At 40.3% G+C, this 18,997-nt stretch overlaps 1 protein-coding gene across 11 annotated transcripts in view; it reads right to left on the bottom strand.

The window, feature by feature from the left end:
- Positions 1-18,997, bottom strand: part of sema6bb (sema domain, transmembrane domain (TM), and cytoplasmic domain, (semaphorin) 6Bb) — a 151,470-nt gene that overhangs the window by 28,059 nt on the left and 104,414 nt on the right. For 10 of the 11 annotated variants that reach the window (XM_058074295.1, XM_058074287.1, XM_058074293.1 and 7 more), the window contains 12 exons: positions 17,266-17,364; positions 14,312-14,402; positions 14,102-14,221; positions 13,073-13,161; positions 12,176-12,393; positions 8,321-8,452; positions 8,060-8,209; positions 6,019-6,051; positions 5,760-5,939; positions 4,248-4,388; positions 2,573-2,650; positions 1,048-1,106 (listed from right to left, as the gene is read on the bottom strand). In XM_058074295.1, the coding sequence (XP_057930278.1) occupies positions 1,048-1,106; positions 2,573-2,650; positions 4,248-4,388; positions 5,760-5,939; positions 6,019-6,051; positions 8,060-8,209; positions 8,321-8,452; positions 12,176-12,393; positions 13,073-13,161; positions 14,102-14,221; positions 14,312-14,402; positions 17,266-17,364 (1,390 nt within the window). The remainder of the gene's footprint in view (positions 1-1,047; positions 1,107-2,572; positions 2,651-4,247; positions 4,389-5,759; positions 5,940-6,018; positions 6,052-8,059; positions 8,210-8,320; positions 8,453-12,175; positions 12,394-13,072; positions 13,162-14,101; positions 14,222-14,311; positions 14,403-17,265; positions 17,365-18,997) is intronic. The other variant, XM_058074288.1, reaches the window with a different exon arrangement.

The raw sequence follows: 18,997 nt of genomic DNA, 5'->3' as shown, positions 1-18,997 counted from the left end.
TTTGTAGTAACTTTCCAAAATGGTCTAATAAAGTGCCGTATGTAATTAGACGTGGTTTGCTGTACTCTGTGGAACACATATTATGCATTGGCCATCCCTTGGAGGGCCCCTGGGAGTTTTTAGAGCAATCTGAAGACCTGAGGATGAGATGAGATGAGAGTATAACATCAAACAGGGTGCTGATCTCCAACAGGATTTTGTGTGATGATTATGCAATATTTATCTTTTCTTTTCACGGGGAGCAGGGCACATGAACTTGGGCAACTTTTCAGAAGCAAGGATTAATTTGCACACGCTGGAATTAGCGCTCAGATGAAAGGGAAGGAAAAGAGGGGGGTGTCATGGGAGTATCAAAAAAAAAAAAACACTGTGCACATCTTAATATTAGGTGCACCCACTTCTAGTTCCATAAGACAGATGAAAAAAGTTAACATGAAGGGGAAAAGTGGAGCCTGAGGAGAAGATAATTAGCCACAAGTTGATGGAACAAAAGCGAGCAGAGCAAAAGCAAAGAGAGCATACAAGTAAGGACGGAGTAAACAGCCAGAAGAAGAGAGTCAGCTAAAACACACACTGGGAATCTGCTGCCAGCTGACAAAATGAGACGAGAAGCCCGTCTTTGTGTCGGATCATGGTGCTGACTCTCAGGAGGGGAGAAGAGGGGATGCACTGGGGGATGCTTCCCTGTGTTTATTTGCACATTTGATTGGTACGAAATGGAGACTAGCAGACGCTTCCTGGCTTTTGCTGTGTTTGCCAGGTGGCACAACAACGACAATATCGATATTTCATCGCTTCATCAGCTTATGGGACAAGATGCAAATACATAAACATCACACAATAAGACACCCCCCACCAATTATTAATGATAACTGCCATCTTCCACAATAGAAATGAACCGAACAACTCAAAATAATCCACAAAGTCAAAGCCCTTGATATGATGCACGGGAATGCACGCAGTGTAGATGTGTCATATCAGCAATGCCACAGCCGGTAATATACTGGCTCACACATGAGCACAACAGCATACAAATAAATGACTTACCATCGCAGTCGCCCAAGTGAGCCACGTTTCCCTGCTCCACATCTTGCTCAAACGGCAGCCTGGAGAGAGAAACAAAAATCCAACAATTATTATAACATATATATAAATATAATTATATTTGTCAATGTAATGATTGTTTTAGCATATTTTATTTGTCATTGCGGATATTGACATTTTCATTAACTGGATATTTAATTTAATTTTCTACTTGAATTATTCAAATATAAATTGATTATGCCAACAAACATCCTAAAATTTAATTGTCTTGTTTAAGGTACATTTAAAAAAAAATAATTTAAGTGAGCGCAGGCCACACAGCTGGGACATCTGGGTTCGATTCTCCGCTCAGGCTACTCTGTGTGGAGTTTGCATGTTCTCCCCATGCATGCATGGGTTTTTTCCCGGTACTCCGGTTTCCTCCCACATTCCAAAAACATGCTAGGTTAATTGGTGACTCCAAATGGTCCATAGGTATGAATGTGAGTGTGAATGGTTGTTTGTCTATATGTGCCCTGTGATTGGCTGGCGACCAGTCCAGGGTGTACCCCACCTCTCACCCGAAGACAGCTGGGATAGGCTCCAGCATAACCGCGACTCTAGTGAGGATAAGCAGTATAGAAAATGGATGGATGATAAATAAAATGGTAGTGAAGCATTCCATTCACTATTCTTTATTATATCGATGGTGTAAACACTATTGGTTTATTAAGAACAGCGGTCAAGTAAGGTTAGGTCTGAAAGAAGACAAACTTGGAGCCGCAGCTCCCTGTGCCGGCAGCACTCATGCAGCCCCAGACCATGACCAGACCACCACCATGCTTCACTGTAGCCAAGATACCATCATCTTGCTAATACATAGTAATAGTAAACTGCTATGCTAACTGTACACTGACTACTCTAAAGTATATCCATGTTTCCTTTCTACAGTATTGCCCGTACAAAGATACCGTCATAAGAATGCTTGCTGAAATGTGACATTTTTCTTGAAAAGTTGTGATCTAATGTTGTATATTATGACAAGGCCTTCTTCTGGTATTGCTTTGCATCACGCTGCCAAGAGAAAATCCACGGTAACGCGATGCGGAATCAATTGGTGACTCGAGCGCCCTTGGTAAATCAAATCAGGCCTGACACAAAGCCTGTAAGAGCGTACACCTGAGGTGGTCTTTAAAGGCTGGGTGTTGTGTGTTTTCTTGGCTCTACATCTGTGTTTTTGGAGCTCTAATTCAATGAGCTTCCAGACTTTAAGGAAGATGAGATCTGAACGCTGGAGGTGAGTGAGGAGTGCAGCACACACACTGGTAAGTGAAAGAAGATGGTATTGTGCGGCAGTAGCAGCAGACATCTTGAAGCAATAATAAACTGTGACAGGCCACTTAGACAGCACACACATGTTCCTCGCGGGCCTCCTCCAAAGCAGATAAAGGAGAAATGGACTTGCAGGTGCTACACCAGAAAACATTGACAAAGACCGAAAAGAAAATAATCCCCAATGACGCAGAGCGGTGTAGGGGAGTCATTTTACCTGGTTCCTGGTCGCAGGAAAGAACAGGTGCTTCCTCTGGTCCAGCCACAGTACGGGTCCCTGGAGGCAATGCAGTTCCTGCAGAGGAAAAAAAAACAAGAAACAAAAGAAATGACAAAAGTACATCCAAAAGTTGGATTATGCTAATAGACTTGCGTTTATAGCCGATGAGTGTTTTAGCTTCATTATCCTTTTCCAAGCATGAAATGAATTTTTGGACTGATTTCCTGCTTCATGGGAATTCGTACTCTTTTCTTTTAACACCTGCACAGTCCTCATACACACCTAAATCTTCAGTTAGAATACACATGTCTGCCAATGCTGTTTAAATAGTTAATGGAAACAATTAATATTGCATAGGTGCTCCTTTTATTTATTTTTGTAAAAAAAAAAACAAACAAAAAAAGAATATCCTTTACTTTAACTTCCTTTTGCACTTGAAGATGTGCTTTGTAAATAAAGTACAATTGAAATGTTGGCAGTCACATAAAACACAAATAGCTGAGCTCTCCTTTCTTTTTGTCTAAGTAGCTTTAATAGTGCTGCAAGTTGGATACACCAGTGCTATCATAACCCCAGACTCTGAATTTATGCTGTTTATACAGGAAATATTTCTATTACAAAAATATTTAAATTGTTATTTGTTTGTGAATTGTATTATTTTGAACTAAAAATATATTACTGAACAATTAATTTCCTGTGTCTTTGTATTAGGCATCAAATTAAATGTAGGTTTGTGTGAAATAGTATTGTACTAGTCACATAGTACTGTTGGACAAGTAACAAAAGGAAGTTGGACATTTTGGACAAGTGCTTGTAAAACAGTCACTTTAAGTGATCTCAGTAACTCCAAATTAACAGTTTCCAATGTCCCTGTTCTGCTGGTTGTAAATAAGTTCATGGATAAATAAGTCAAAATAAATTTTGTACGCTCTGCCATACAGCCCACCACCACAGCTTTAAAAAGTCCTAGGGTACGGGTCTTCAATCAAAATTGAGTTTATGCCATTTTTTTCACAGCAAAGGAGTGATGGTTATTTTGCTTTAAATGACATAAGACTAGCTTCTATGAACATGAAATGTAATGAAACCCTCCACATCACCCTACAACAAAATTCAATTATTTTGGCACCTAACATGCATTTTAAAAAAACAGGACCAAATTGCTCATATATGTAATACAAAAGTTAGCATTACAAACAATGAATGAACACGAGAGGCTTATTTTTACGTTAAATAAAAGTGGCCGACGTTGGGATTTGCCCAAATTTGTCACACAATTCCTCTTTTTGTTTACCTTTGCGTAAGATCTCTGCAGCAGCAGCAGCAACCCTTTCTTCACAACTCTACCATCAGTGAAAGATGTTATGTTTTGCTCCAATATCCATACCATCCTTATTGAACATTTTGAACTCATTTGCATGTTGCTGTGCTGTAAATGAATATGATATGACTTATGTTATTGCCACCGCATGGCAATGTTTTTTTGGGGGGTCTCTGAAAGGACAAACACAGATCACATTTTTCACAGAAACCGGCAGATATTGATTGCTGCCCGATCAATTGGAACATCCCTACTTAAAACATGGCCTGTGCCAAGGATGGTGACAGTTTGAACCTGAAAATGATGATCGTCATTGTTTCTTATGATTTAAAGAATATTCTATAGACTCACTTCATGCAGCGCGAGTAGAGGTGACATCTGGCCACTGGGATTCGGACCACGCAGGAGGGGAATGCGAGGATGAGAGTGTGGCTGGCCCGGTCCAGAGTCAAAGACAAAAGCTGCCTGGCCTGGGGAAAGTCTCCAGCACACCTGCAACAATAAAACACACAGTACAAAAATATGCATTAGGTAATGTCCGTTAAACCTTTGACCTCAGGGTGAGCAATAGTAAGGAGTAAAAACACATTACCCAAGAGTCCACTGACAAATAAACGAGCAGCTGCTTACACGTGTATTATGCTGAGAGGTAATAGAACAGCATAATGTCACATAAGTGTTCTCATATACTTTTGTATTTTATGGTATTTAAAGGTAATAACATGGCCAATAGTCATGAGGAGGAGGATCTTCTTCATTTGCCCAGGCCAACATGAGGAAAAAGGCAATATTGCTACACTCTTTAATTATAGGCTAACCCTGCTTGTAAATGTTAAGTGAGGTTACAGTGTATAGGATGACCTGGCCACTAAAAAGATGTTATTATCGGCTGCAACAACTACAATATTGTTGGAAATTGTAAAGTTAAACAAGTTAAACACTACAAAGAGAGACTCTTTTACCAGCTCATGCAACATGCCATAAAGTTCCAATTAACGCCTAGGGACACAGAGTGTGTGCTCCACATAAACAAATAACCGCCAGTGTGTCTGATTAGCGGCAAGTCAAAAAAGATTACATGTAGGCAGGAAGGCAGTAGCTGCTCTTGAAGTAACACAAGTATCTACCTCTGCATGTGCTTTAAAATGCTCAGCTGTTGATGTGAAACTAATGTCTCATGACATGAGTCATGAAACTCATCAGTGCTATCAATGCTGATTGAGCAGTTTGCTCCTTACCGCCAATACAATATTGGTTCTGTTGCTGCTGTGTTGTGCAATACACTTGTTAATAAAACGTGATATGTGTGTTATGCACTCCAAATAATTAGAAAAATCATTCAATACCAAAGACCTAGTCATACTAATTATACAAATTTTACAATTTTTGTGAAAGAGGCAAAAATAGGTGATGAGAGAACTGTACACTAACGGATGTCACTTTAAGAGCAAATTATATTTGTAAATAAAGTCATTTTGTTTGTTGTTTATTTTGTAGTATAGTTGATTAGATATTTGAGCTGTCAGAAAAGCTGGTTTTCGTTTTTTTTTTTTTTCGTTTTTTTTTTTTTGTCAGAAACTTATATTTTCCAGAAACCTATGTTCTACTGTTGATTACAGAAAAAGGTAGAAACAAACGTTTTTTCGGATGAAAAATTGGTCTTGTAAATTCCTTGTTGATATAGCCATAGAACACAATATTTTGAGTGCCTTGAATGATCAGTCAAAAATGTGTGTCTAAAATGGCTGGTACTGAAAGGGTTGTCGTCTGAAAAATGGCTCGGATTAAATCAGTTATCACAGACACACACACACACAAATACATATAGTATAACACAGTGTCATGGGTAACGCAACGTCTTACTTTTCCGGGTTGAAGCCCTCCAGTTCCTCCAAAAAGGTGTTGCTGCTGCTGACTGTGTTGTCCTGGTTGGGCATGATGAGGAACTTGAGGATGGTCCCCCTGCTGGAGCCCAGGAAGAGGACGGTGCGGTTCTTATGCGGCCCGGCCTCTGAATCCACCACAATCTTATTTAGCTGGTACCTGACAATAAACAATAAGCATGCCCGTGTTTTTTTATTGTACAATAACTTTTTATTAGTGACAAGCTTTTTTTACGTACCTTGTTTTTAAACCTACATCCAGTGTTGCACCTCTAAGGAAGATAAAAGGAAGAGTAATAATTTGAGTTCAATGCTTGTAATGTATCCTATCCAGACGTTGTAATGCTCGCAGAGTTGCTTTTAGCTGTGTCAAAGTGTGAAAAAAAAATCACAACAAGCTTGTCAACCCATTGGAAATTGCAGGAGGTCATTACTCAATCTAACAGTCTGTAGGGTTCTGTCATCTTACAAAGAACCATAAACTCATCACACAGCAACTTAACTTAAGGTAAAAATAACCAATTTTACCAATAAAAATGTAAAATAAAAAACAGCTATTTGAAACTTTTCCTTTAATGCATTTCGTCTGAGAAAACCATTTTATTTGAGGCCAAACGACATAGAAAATGGATGCAATGCTGTCTCTGTCCACCAGAGGGACGGGGAAAAAGGAAAACGTTGCTCAGACGCACTGATAGCTCATCACTGGCTGCTGCCAAAGAAAGCAGTACCGTTTCCTCCTTTACTCATGAGCTCCGCAGTATTTAAACAATTAGTAGTAGTCTTGAAGTAAAGGAAATGTCACAAGATCAGAATTTCGCCATAAAAGAACGCACGGCTGTATATTTAAAGTTTACGCCCAAGTTTTTGACATATTACAGGATTGCAGTATTACACCAAAAATGACAACACATATTTTTTTGGTCGATGGGCTGAGTGAGAACCCAATAATTATGGGGATGACTGTATGGTAAATGGCCTTTCACTTGTATAGCGCTTTTCCACCTGCACATTTTGACACCATTAGCACATCTACCTATATATTTACCTACGCCCGTCTCTGGACAATTGTGCAGATGCACTTAATTGTTTGAGTCCACCTTCATGAACTTCACTCAGGTACAAACCATCTCTTTGTCACACTCCATGAACCAGGAAGTAGCCTGCTAACCAGTAAACAAACCTCGCATTTGGTGTCTCACACAAGTGAGTACACACCCATTTCTTTTTAATCTTAAACCTTCTGAAGGGACAGTATGAAGACTGAAAGGTGGAATTGGACAGTAAATGTTTACCTTTAATAAACCACAGCTCCCCAAGTCCCAGCAGCACTTGTGCTCGCCCAGACCATGTGAGACAACCACTATACTTTTGAGTGGGTACTTATCTTGCTACTTTTGTATTGCTGTATCTGGTTACTGTGCTGCTAGCCATTTAGACAATAATGGCTGTGTGTTGACTCATTTCCAATGGATAGTAAATCTATACTGCTATAGAAGCTTTACCTTAACTCCTCTAAAGCATATGCAAGTTTACTTTTTATTACAGAGTGCTCCCTTGAGAAGATACATTATAATATAATAAAATCATTGCTGAAGTGTGAGGAAGAGTGCTCACAAACCCGATCTTGACAAGGATCTTCTAAGTATATTTTCAAATTGTTAATTGTAGGTGAAATAAAAAAATAAAATAAATCCATGGTTGTAATTGCTATATTATTGAGGTATTGTAATGGTACAAAAAAAATCTTTGATAACGGTGTTTTCTTGATTGATGATGTAATCCTGGATATTGCAAAAAAAAAAAAAAAAAGGTTTCATTGAGTGGCTCTGAAATGCCATCCTGCATCCGGTAATATGATTCTACTACACAGATAGTATTGACAAAGTAAAGGAACTTCGGAAAAACAATAATAATGGTTATCCATCATGCGACAAGCACCTTGAACGCCGGGGTACACCCTGGACTGGTCGCCAGCCAATCACAGGGCACATATAGACAAACAACAATGATATCTTAAAATCAACCTCCATTTATCACAATTTTTATCAATGACATGAATATTTTCTGAGTGCCATGTTTTATTTACCACTATTTTCCATAAACCTAACCTTGTGCAGTTATCTTTTTAAGATGTTGCGGTGACTGAACACTGCAAAAAAATAGGTTTGAGTGCACCTCAACTTTGACTCCTTTGTCAGGTTTTTAGTCATCAGGTTTTAATACATTGTTGATAGTTTCAGTGAAACAACACAACTAAAGAGAGGGTTCTGGTCTAACCTGATCATGGTCTTGACGATCCATGGTCTTTGCCCGAGTGACGGAACGGCCTCATCCATCAGGGGATGAGTCTTGACAAAGTTCAGCATCTCATCAGGGAAAGAATTAGAAGAATTGAACCTGGAACCCTGAATGGCGCAACCTCCGGGTCTGAAGGATGAGAGGATTTTATTATGTAACAGCTGAGGTTGGGTAAAAAATATAAATCTTACTTTATCATGAATACTACGACTTGACATAATTAAGTACAGCTGTGTGCACCTGGGCTTGGGGATGAACTCATCGGGGACAGGCGTCCAAATGGACTCTGGTGATTTCTGCTCTTTGAACCTGCCGTCAAACACGGACGCCAACTGCTCCATGTCAAAGGCGCACACCGCCGAGCCCGGGATGCTGCACATAAAGAGGGTGGACATTTGACACGAGTGTGTGGGCGAATGAGCGACAAAACTACAGAACGAAACTTCCAATCTAGAAATTGGCTTATGGGCCGCATAAAAGGCACCCGGCAAAAGGAGACAAATTGGATTTCAGCTTTTCATAATTTTCACAGTGCTTGAAAACAAAAGAAAATGGTTAGAAAAGCAAAAGAATGACAGCCAGAAGATAGAAGCTGTCAAGTCAGCGGCTGAAGAAAAACGGATGCAATAGTGAGATTAGACTTAGCTTGGAGGAAGGAAAAAAAAACATATGAATTTCTGGAAAATAAAAATGTGTCACTGATTTCATGAAGGGGGGAAGTAAATGATCAGGCATCAAATTCTGTTCTGGAAAAAAAAAAAAAAAAAAGACCCGCTGCATCACAGGGGCGGTTTAACTGGCGGTGAACCCTGCCATGGGGGAGCGGGAACATCTGCTCGGCTCTGAGAAGTCAGTGTCCACAGCCCACACACACACACAGCAAACACATGAAGCACTACAGATCACCAGCGACAACAAGTAGTGAAAGTTAGACCACCTTGTGTGAGGCATAAAGTACGGCGATACTGATAGTTAACACCAACTGTGTCCTCTCAGATGACTAATGGTGTGTGTGTGTGTGTGTGTGTGGTGTGGCTTTCGGTGACTAAGGGCCAAAAGCACAGTCCTACAAAAACATGTCAGACTGAGTCACCTGCAACCTGTCACTCCATATAGAACCCACACAACCTCCATGCCTTACGTATATTGATATTTACCAGCGGCATAATAACGGCTTGGTACGTACCTTTTTAGAGTGCCTCAAATGTATTAGTTCCAGCTTGTTATTCCACATCTCTACTACACAATACCAGCATACTACTTTCTTCTCATCCACTTAAAGACAAGGCCAGGTTTCCCAAACAGGACACTTTCACAACAGGGTTTTTCAAGGTCTGGTTCCTCCTTGGCACGATCACTATTCATGACTCAGGTCTGCAGTGAGTTTTTATGAGATATAGTATTCAATACTACATTAATTTGTTGATGTTATGTTCAGATAGGTTAGCATCTTTAACCTAAATTGGATTGGTTTGATTATATTTTATGTGCAAAACCTGGCGAGCTGCATGCAAATCTGAAAACAACACACTGCTTAAGTCAGGGCCGCAGGAAGTAGATCTCAACCGTTCTGATGAAAATTTAAAGACGAGTTTAAAATTTACATTGACTGTTGGATCTTCAGGCGGTTTTAAGTAGAGCAATTTGAGAAAGCAATTTATTACTGAAAAGCATTAAACTAATCAAAAGCTTAAAACCACAGCCTTTTAAAGACAAAATCTTGGCAAAAATGTTCAATGTCATTTAATGTCATTATCTGTCACGCATTCACGGTGCCATGATGTCTTGATGGCGAGGCCTCTTGCAGCGTGCTGAGTTTGGACGCAGTGAGACGGTAATTTTAAACTTCTTGAAAGATCCTGAGGGCTATGGAACAAAACAGTGAAGTGGTAGACCCCAAAAAAATGCCTGTTATGTTGCATTTTCGAATAAATGCGGCCTACTGGCTCACTCATGTGGGTGGGATCACCTTGCTCATTAATATTCCAGCATTGCTCCTCACGAGGCTCCACTCTTTTTTCCTGTGTATGTTAACAGTACCACCTCCCCCACAGAGACAAAGACTGACAAGAGGTCTCACTCTGTTCACTATTGTATTATGAAGCCTGTGGGTGCTGAACCGATGCACAGTATAAAAACTATTCCTTTCTGTTTGGAGGCGAGAGTAGAAGTAAACAAACACGCATGCCCATGGCAATATATGGAGGCCGGCAAAAATTATTTTCAACTTCCATCCACTGTCACCATGGCTAATCAGACTCGCTAACAAAACCGTCCTCATGGCTACAAGTCGTTCGCATTTTATTTGCCATTGATGCCCTACCTCCCATGCTATACCTTGTTGTCCACCTGCTCCTTGCATTCCTCTGCTGTGTTTTCCCAGACAGACATCATGCTGCCTGACCTGGTCACATGGAATTCTACGGACCGGCATGCTAACATGGCCTCGCATTCTTAGGGTGCGGCAGAATTTGCTTTATTTTGTTTTGTGTTCCTTTACATCACAGTGCGGCTCCATCAAGCTTCACACAAGCATGAAGTTCACTTTCAGCTGAGCAAACACGAGTGAAGAAACAACAACAGTGGTCTTGTTTTCACTACTGCTGCCATCCTCAGAAATTCTTTGACCTCCTTGCATCAGAACTCTGAAGTGCTCAGTAAGACCCTCTGAAATCTTTCCCTCCATCATGCATTCTTGTATGCTTGGTGGTAATTTAGAGTGGCATCCAGTAGCATGCTTGCAAGTCTGGACCGTACTGTAAATGTTTTTATCTGGCATCCATTGTAACTATGTTGAAAGTGTTTGTATGTGTATGTGCCTCTGCAGCAATAGCGCTTCTTAAGCAGGAGATAAGATGCAGCTGATGAAACACTTTTCCTGGAGCTTGGAAAGCATGTGTTGTCCATTATTGACTTCCTTGTCCTTGACTTACTCAGCCGTCTCCAACAAACCACCCAAACACCACTCTTCTTTTATTGTAGTTTCCTTACTTGCTTCTTCGCTTCATGCATGTTGTTGATACGGCCGCAAAAACTACTAATTCCTAGAACTCTAGAATCACTACATCACCTTTCTTGCATAGACAATATAATCCAACATCTACAAACACACGCTTAGCATTTCAGCAGCAAGGTTCCCTTTGAAAAAAAAAAAATGAAATTTTGCTGCATGCTTTGACTGGGAAAAAGTAGCACCATTGACTGGACAAACACAAATTTTAAAAAGCCTGAAGAGTAATCCCTCGTTTATTGTAGTTAATTGGTTAAACAATAAAAACTAGAACTCTCCATTAATAAATGAAATATTTTTGTAGTTTTGTAGTTACTTTCTACATACACTTTAATATTATTAGAGCCCTCTGGCCATTAAATAACACCTCTATAGTATAATACCTATATAACACCTTTACACTGATATGACTCAATATAGTATATGTAATCAGAGAAAATAAACCATTAATAAGATATGCCTAAGATATGCCTAATAGGGTCCTATTATGCTTTGTCCACTTTTCTGTCCTATAAATGTAGTTAGAATGTTGTAATCTTGTGTTAAACAATGCCAAAGTTTCAGATAATGAGGTTTGCACATTTGGAAGTGAGCCCTGAAAGACGTTTGGGATAGCTCGAAATGCTCGGTTTCAAAGGGCATGGTAAAACTGTCCCTTTGTGATGTCACAGAGGGGCGGACTTCCTCATATGGTTCATAGTTAGGAAGCACTTTGGGCCAATCACAGCTGAGTGGGCATTTCTGGAGGCGTGGGTGGAATAAATTAAAACAGACTGTTTTTGCTGGAAGCATAAATCAAAGGAAATACAGCTGGAATAGGTGCAGATGCTGGAAAATCTAAAACGTTTTCTGTGCAGGTTATTGTGTGTAGCTGCTCTATAGGAGAAAATCTCAACAACTGTGACTTTTTGCGTCAAATTGCATGAAGACACCCCCCACCCAAATAGTCACAACATTAGGTACACTTAACAAAAGCAGTTTGCAGTGGTGCAGAACTGCACTGCATCATACTGTATTTCTAATAGTTGGGTTATCTTATTGATCTGCATGAATATGGGAAAAACATGCAGCCGAGTTAGTCTTACCTGTTAGCCGGCGTTGAGAACACCCCCAGGATGATGTCCCGTCCGTGCATGTTGATAATGGGACTGGTAGAGTGCAGCAGATTGAAATAGAAGTGTGAATCTCCCGGGACTGAGCAGTTGAGCCGTGCCTTTAGGAAGGAAGTCCACTGCTTCTCCAGGACTCGCTGGGATCCCCCTTGGTCCCGTTTGCAGACCCGTGCCACACGAGACACCACCACCTGATGAATAAAATAATAAACAAATAAATGATGTATGGGTGTATAATCTGCATCTACTTACTCACACTACTCACACCTTTGCGAAGTACAAGCCCTGTTTTGCCATCGTTTCCCTAAGCTAACATCAATTACTCATGAAAGTGTTCTCGAAACTTCCTCTTTGAACACACAATGTGCAGTTTCCATTCAATCTCAATAGGCTTGACAGATGCCGATATTTCATTGAAGCTGCATCAGGGAAACACAGGTAATATTAAACAGGGATTTTCCTCCAGGGTTGTAGACTCTCACAGTGATTTGTTCAATGAGATGCGTACAAAACGATAAGATGAATCAATAAGATGAAAGGTCAGTTTGGCTGTCAGGGGAAAATAATGGGTAACGTTCATCAATAATTCTACAAATAAATCATATTTAATAATTTATATGCATTTTTTTCCACTTCTGTACTGTTTTTAGCAATGAAGTTTACAAATACAATTTTATTTTACTTTTACCAAATCTGTCACATTTCACAATTTTCAAATCTCTCTGAGTTACGACCACTCAACATATTACAATCTTATCCATGAGTCAGCAAAACAATTCTCACTGACCTCACTGTCACTACGATGTACCACACTGGCGTCTTCCTATACACAATATGGTATTATGATGGTAATATATGTATATTTTTTACCTTCTCCAGGTAGTTAAACTCCATGGCTATCTCTCTGAAGAAGAAGTAGATGTGAGGCCCCCACTCCACAGCGCTGACAAAATACGGCTCTGCGTTGTGGACAAAAAATGTGGAAGAAAATAAAGAAGGTATGTAAGAAGAAACTTAATGGAACCATGAGAAAGCACGGAATCATTCAGGTGTGGGCCGCGTGTAGAAGACATATATGGGCCGTGTGAATTTCACAGCAGATTTTTCCAAAAAGCGTGTAACAACCCACTGATGTTTCACTCGATTTATACTTGTGCTTTTCTACCTACTAGGAGCCTGATAGCATGTCTTTTTACTGTCTTATCGTGCAAGTGATGTGGGAAGGAAGGTGCTTGTCTAGTAAAGGGAGCATAAAGTTGTCCTAATTTTGGGAGTTGCCACTGGCAACTGGCGCAAAAAACATAACAGCAACTCAAAATCATGTAATATCGGAAGAGTTCACTTCATATACTTTGACTGTACTTGCCAACCCTTCTGATTTCCCAAAGAGATTCCTGTATTTCACTGCCCTCTCCCATCATTCTTGTGTTGGGAGTTGCCAATAGTTTCTTTAATGCTATTATTTCCATCCAGAAAACAAACAAAACAGTTGAACTAGAGAGGTCATATAATCCCAAGCGGGCATACCCCAACACATCTTCATACTGTACTAGCCCATCCTTGTGACGTTCATAACAACCCTCCCAATTTCACCTCAGTGTTTGCTGTATTTGACTTCCCTCTCCTGTTGTTCTCCCAAGTTCCCATTTCTCCCGATTGTGCGAGTTGCCACTGGTTTCTTAATGGTACCATTTCCACAAGGACAAAAAGACTGACCGACCAGGTACAACACAAAATCCTGGATGGGCGCACCAAACCATCCTTTTGTGTTATACTGTATTTGCCCACCCCACCATCCACCAGGATTCCCACATTTTACTCCCGTCTCAAAGCATTATTCAAAGCCACTCCTCTTTCTCCGTTTATTGTGTGCCGCTTCCTGATTATGCTTTGGCTTACCTCGGAACCACTTGGAGTCATGCTTGATGGTGCGAAGAGCTGGACTGTCCCCAAGGCTGCGGTAGATGACGGCGTCAATGGCCAGAAAGTCTGTCACTGTGGCTGTGAACAGGTTGCCCTCTGACACACACACGCACAGTTAGATAACACACAGGTTGGTTATTTGGTGCACACGGTGAAGCATAAAGTAGAAAACGGTGTCTGTTTTACCAGCAAAGAGAGCTACGTTGGCATGTTTGGGGTCGTAAGGGCATCTGGCCATGCCACTGACTTGATCTCCAGCCATCTCTAGAGTGTCGCCCTGTTACATCACACATGCGCACAAACACACATGTACACACACACACACACACACACACACACAAACATATTAAAGTCTTCAATCAGTACCAATGCCAACAATATGAACAATATGAATCACATTATGAAAACAAGTCACTGGAGAACGACAATTAGGGAGTGTTAGCGTAAGTGCAAACTAATGATTCACTGGTGGCAATTAGATGCAGTAATGACACAACAACAAAAGGTTTGCACACTCATGCATGAATAACGGACTGCCACACACACACACACACACACACACACACACACACACACACACACACACATGCACAAAGAAAACACTTTATTTCAATTCCCAATGTCTTCCAAATATTACATTATTAATACAGTATGTGGTTGCTGCCTTAAGACTACATGACACGTCCACACATTCTGTCATTTTGTAGCTGAATAACCAATGAAAAAAAAGACATTTTCACGCGCAAAAATATAAAAGGGGCATTCTTATTAGTAAATCTCATGTGTTAGATACCTGTAATGTCTACAGTCATGCTGATTTCTCAGAAGCCTCTGAGTGGAATTGGAAGGGTTGCTATCGATGTTACAATAGTATGTTGCATTTTGAACAGTATCGCCATTGGCTGCCAACAGTGCCAATCAAACATTAAACTGCAGTAGAGGGTAGGTTTTTGCATGGGAAAACAAAGAGAAGGCATAATATTGATTATGTGCATTTGATTGATTAATCATGTCTTGAAGCAATTGAGTCAAAGTGGAGTGAAGTACTCAGCTGCAACCAGTGGAGGCGCTGTTGATTTGCTCTAAAGCGGTGGTTCCCAAAGTGGGTAAGTGTATTTGCTATAAGGGGTACGTGAATGAAAAGAAAAAAAATTATTACCACCTAACACTTAAAATTCCGGAAAAATTGTATTTCACATACTAGAAGAAGAAGGGGGTAAGTGGTTATTTTTGGGACATTTTGGAAAGATTCCAGTCAGACAATAGTTGTCGCTGCATTCAGGGACACTTGTAAATCACATGAAACACACCCACACACGCAGCCCAAAGTTGGTGATATTTACAAAACCAACCACTTGTTGCCTAAGATGATGTTACAAAATGTTCTACTTATAGCAGATATCAACGCTAAACAAACCTTTGGACAGATTCTTTTTTATTATGATTGTTAAACATTCCTCCTTTCCCCAATTTGCTATGAAATGAATATGCAAACTAAAACCATAGCCACACCGAGTGGACAAAAAAGTCAAGCTCAAATTAAGACTATTATAATTAAATGCATTGAAAGGCAAGGATGCCAACATTAGAGTGGAATATAAGTCAAATTTTATCCTAATCACAACAGGAGTCCATCCCAACAAACAATAATTATTCATCATATAGTTGATCAAAGAGATATAGTAAATGCCCATCCCCAGCAAACAGACAGAACAGGAGTTGATTACATTATTGCTTATTGAGTATTGATTACTGAAATTAAATGAGTGTTGATTACCCTAAATGTGAAGTAAATTATACAGAATGTGTTGCTTCATTAAGATACAGAAATAACGTGATAATGAACACATCCAACATGTAATGTTCTCACAGAGCAACACAAAATCATTCATATTTATGTCATTTCTTTCCACCAGTTTGAAGCAGAAATTGAGCGGAGAAGGAGGTGGCTTTGGGAGAAGGGGAGTGAATTTAGCAGCACGGTGATGGATTGAGGGTTGCCGTTGCTGCTTCTGTTTTAAGATGAACTGTGGAGTGTTTGACAAATGGCAAGAGAAGGAAATAATTAAAGGCCAAATTGGTAGAGTCAGGTCAGTCAACACTTGTTAGCTGGAACCTTTGTTGGCTTTTAGCTTTTTTTCTTCCACTGATGAATATTTTTGCTTTCACAGACCAAGACCCAAATGAACCACTTCTTCAAGAGTGAGATATTTCATTCTTCGACATCCTTTGTGTTTTTGTATATGTAATAATATGAATATGTAATAATTCTACCTATTACAAAAATGTTGGGATTGTAAAGCAACCAGGAATAGGAATAATGCAGTCTCTTGTTGCCATGGTCACCCCATATCACCTAATTTTGTTCGTTATTATACACAAGCAGGACACATTTCATGTTGTGTTAAACAAGCGAAACAACTTTAACATACAGCCAAATTTTGTTGTCGAGATGGTATACATAATAACACCAAAAAATGACCATTTAGTGAGGTTTACAATGTGGAATTGGGTTGAATCACAATGGGATGAGTCTAATTATTGAGAAATGCATTGTTGTGTGGAATTGACTGCTGAAGCAGTAGATTTGGTCTCAAACTAGACTGATAGACGTGTATACCGTAATAATAATAATAGGTAATGGAGTGTGAAGTGGAGTGTGTACCCAGGTTGGGGATGTTAGTGCATCAGATATGTCAAATATGTTAATGTGCATTTTCTGCTGCAACTTTTTGCTTTCCTCTTAGAATAACTATTGTTTTTCAACCATCAAAACTAATATTATATTGACCATTTACTAATAATGGACAGAGGATATTTATTCAAATTAATTTCCGGAGAACTGTGAGGTAGAAACCAATGTTAATATGTACTGGTGTAGGGGGAGCCCGGGAGCCCAAAAGCCAAAATAAAACTTATATTTTAACCATGATGGGTGTATATTCAGAACACAAGCTACTGGAACTGCCTGACAGTTCTGAGGATAAAAAAATAACTCAGGAAGAAGAATGTCACCATTGCCACAGGCACGGGACAAACAACATGTATTTTCACCTCCTAATTGTGGCATGGAAGAACAGGAGGAACAGATTTATCAGCAAACATCACAGCCACACACTCATACATTTGTTAAGACTTACAGTGTAGTTGGCGCAGAGTGGGTTGAAGGCGTTGGTGCCGCACACAAACAGGCCGCCATGCCTGCTGAGAAGCACCTTCATGAAATTCCGGCATTCATCCTATAGGCGGAAGAACACAACAAAACAAAAAAAGACTTGATCATCAACTGTGGTGACAGAGTGAAAAAGCTTTCGTTTTTGCTGAGTGATTATCTAAACAGCTCGGTGAAATGAAGCTTTTCACCCGCCTGATGTGTGGAATTATTTCACCATTAACGCTGTCAGTCAAACTTAGAGAGTCTGAATGCGGCCTGTCAAGATTTAAAGTGTGTATGAGCACATGCACAAACACACACATGCAAACGCGAGCAGCAGCAGTTGATTGACAGACTGTAATCCAAGCCAGCCCGGGGATCTTAAAACAAACAGCACATTGAGGGCTAATTTCTGCGCCATGACACTTCAAAGTAGATCAAGTCAAGCGACAAAAATCGAGCCGGCTTTTGAAATCAAAAGTCACGCGTGTGCGCCGCTGTACAAAGCTCACACAGTGCCGCACGAGTCAACAGTACCTAATGGAGATGAATGACTGCCAGCATGGTCGTATTACAGAGTGCTAAACCTACACAACTTCTGGAATGGAATCTGCAACAAACACGTTGTTACAATGTAGGATGTCATTACAGAAAGGCACAAGTGGATGTTGAACTCTGAGGAATATGAAACTGATGAATAACCAAATCAACTTGCAGTGTTTTCACTTCAAAATAGTTGAGTGCACAACTCTAAAAACCTTACTTTTCTGCATGTTGGCAAATATACAAATACATTTTCGTTCAAGTGGAGACTGACGGCAAAGTCCAGCAAAGTGGAGACCGTGGAGCACACCAATGCAGCAACTTAAGATAAGGCATGAGGTAAGCTAAAGTAAAAGTGGGTTTGCCGATGTATTTTTCCACCCCATGATTTACAGACAGGCATCCGACGGGCAGCTTTGTGTTGCCGGAGGACCCTGCAACACACGCAGTAACGGTACCCCTCCCACACCGCAACAGTGGTGCTATCAGAGGTCTTTATCGTGCACAACACAAACTTTAATGATGAGAGAAATGTTTTATATATCGTACTAAATTGTGTCAGTGTGATATGTTTGTGTGTGTGGAGGCGGGGGGGTGCGCGTCACACTGCGGAGGAGCATCGATGCTAGATAGAACTTAAACTACGACAGAAATGTTTTGCTGTTTAAATGTGTGTTTAAGAAAGCTGAATCATTTCAATAAATATTTGTTTAAAATTGAGACCTCTAATATTTGTTATCATTATCATTTTTTCAGCAAAAAGCAGCAAAAGCAGTATCGGCCACAAATATCGACCCATGCAAAATCGGCCATCGGCTAAGGGTGATGGAAAAAAATCGGTATCGGCATCGGCCCCAAAAAAAAACATATCGGTCGATCCCTAGTCTAGAGACAGAGCCACTGAGGAAAAGACAGGAAGCAGAACTGGAGGTAGCAGAGTTGATGATGCTGAGGTTCTCATTGGGAGTGACCAGGATGGATAGGATCAGGAACAAGTACCTTGGAGATAAAGTCAGAGAGGCCAGACTGAGATGGTTGGGACATGTCCAGAGGAGAGATAGTGAATATATTGGTAGAAGGATGCTGTGTTTAGAGCTGCCACGTAGGAGGCGTAGAGGAAGACCAAAGAGGAGGTTTATGGATGTAGTGAAGGAGGACATGGTGAGAGATACAGA

This window comes from Doryrhamphus excisus, chromosome 5 (genome assembly GCF_030265055.1).
Source record: "Doryrhamphus excisus isolate RoL2022-K1 chromosome 5, RoL_Dexc_1.0, whole genome shotgun sequence".
Lineage (NCBI taxonomy): Eukaryota > Metazoa > Chordata > Actinopteri > Syngnathiformes > Syngnathidae > Doryrhamphus > Doryrhamphus excisus.
Note: the sequence above shows the minus strand (reverse complement) of the source record. Positions and strands in the feature narration are given on the sequence as shown.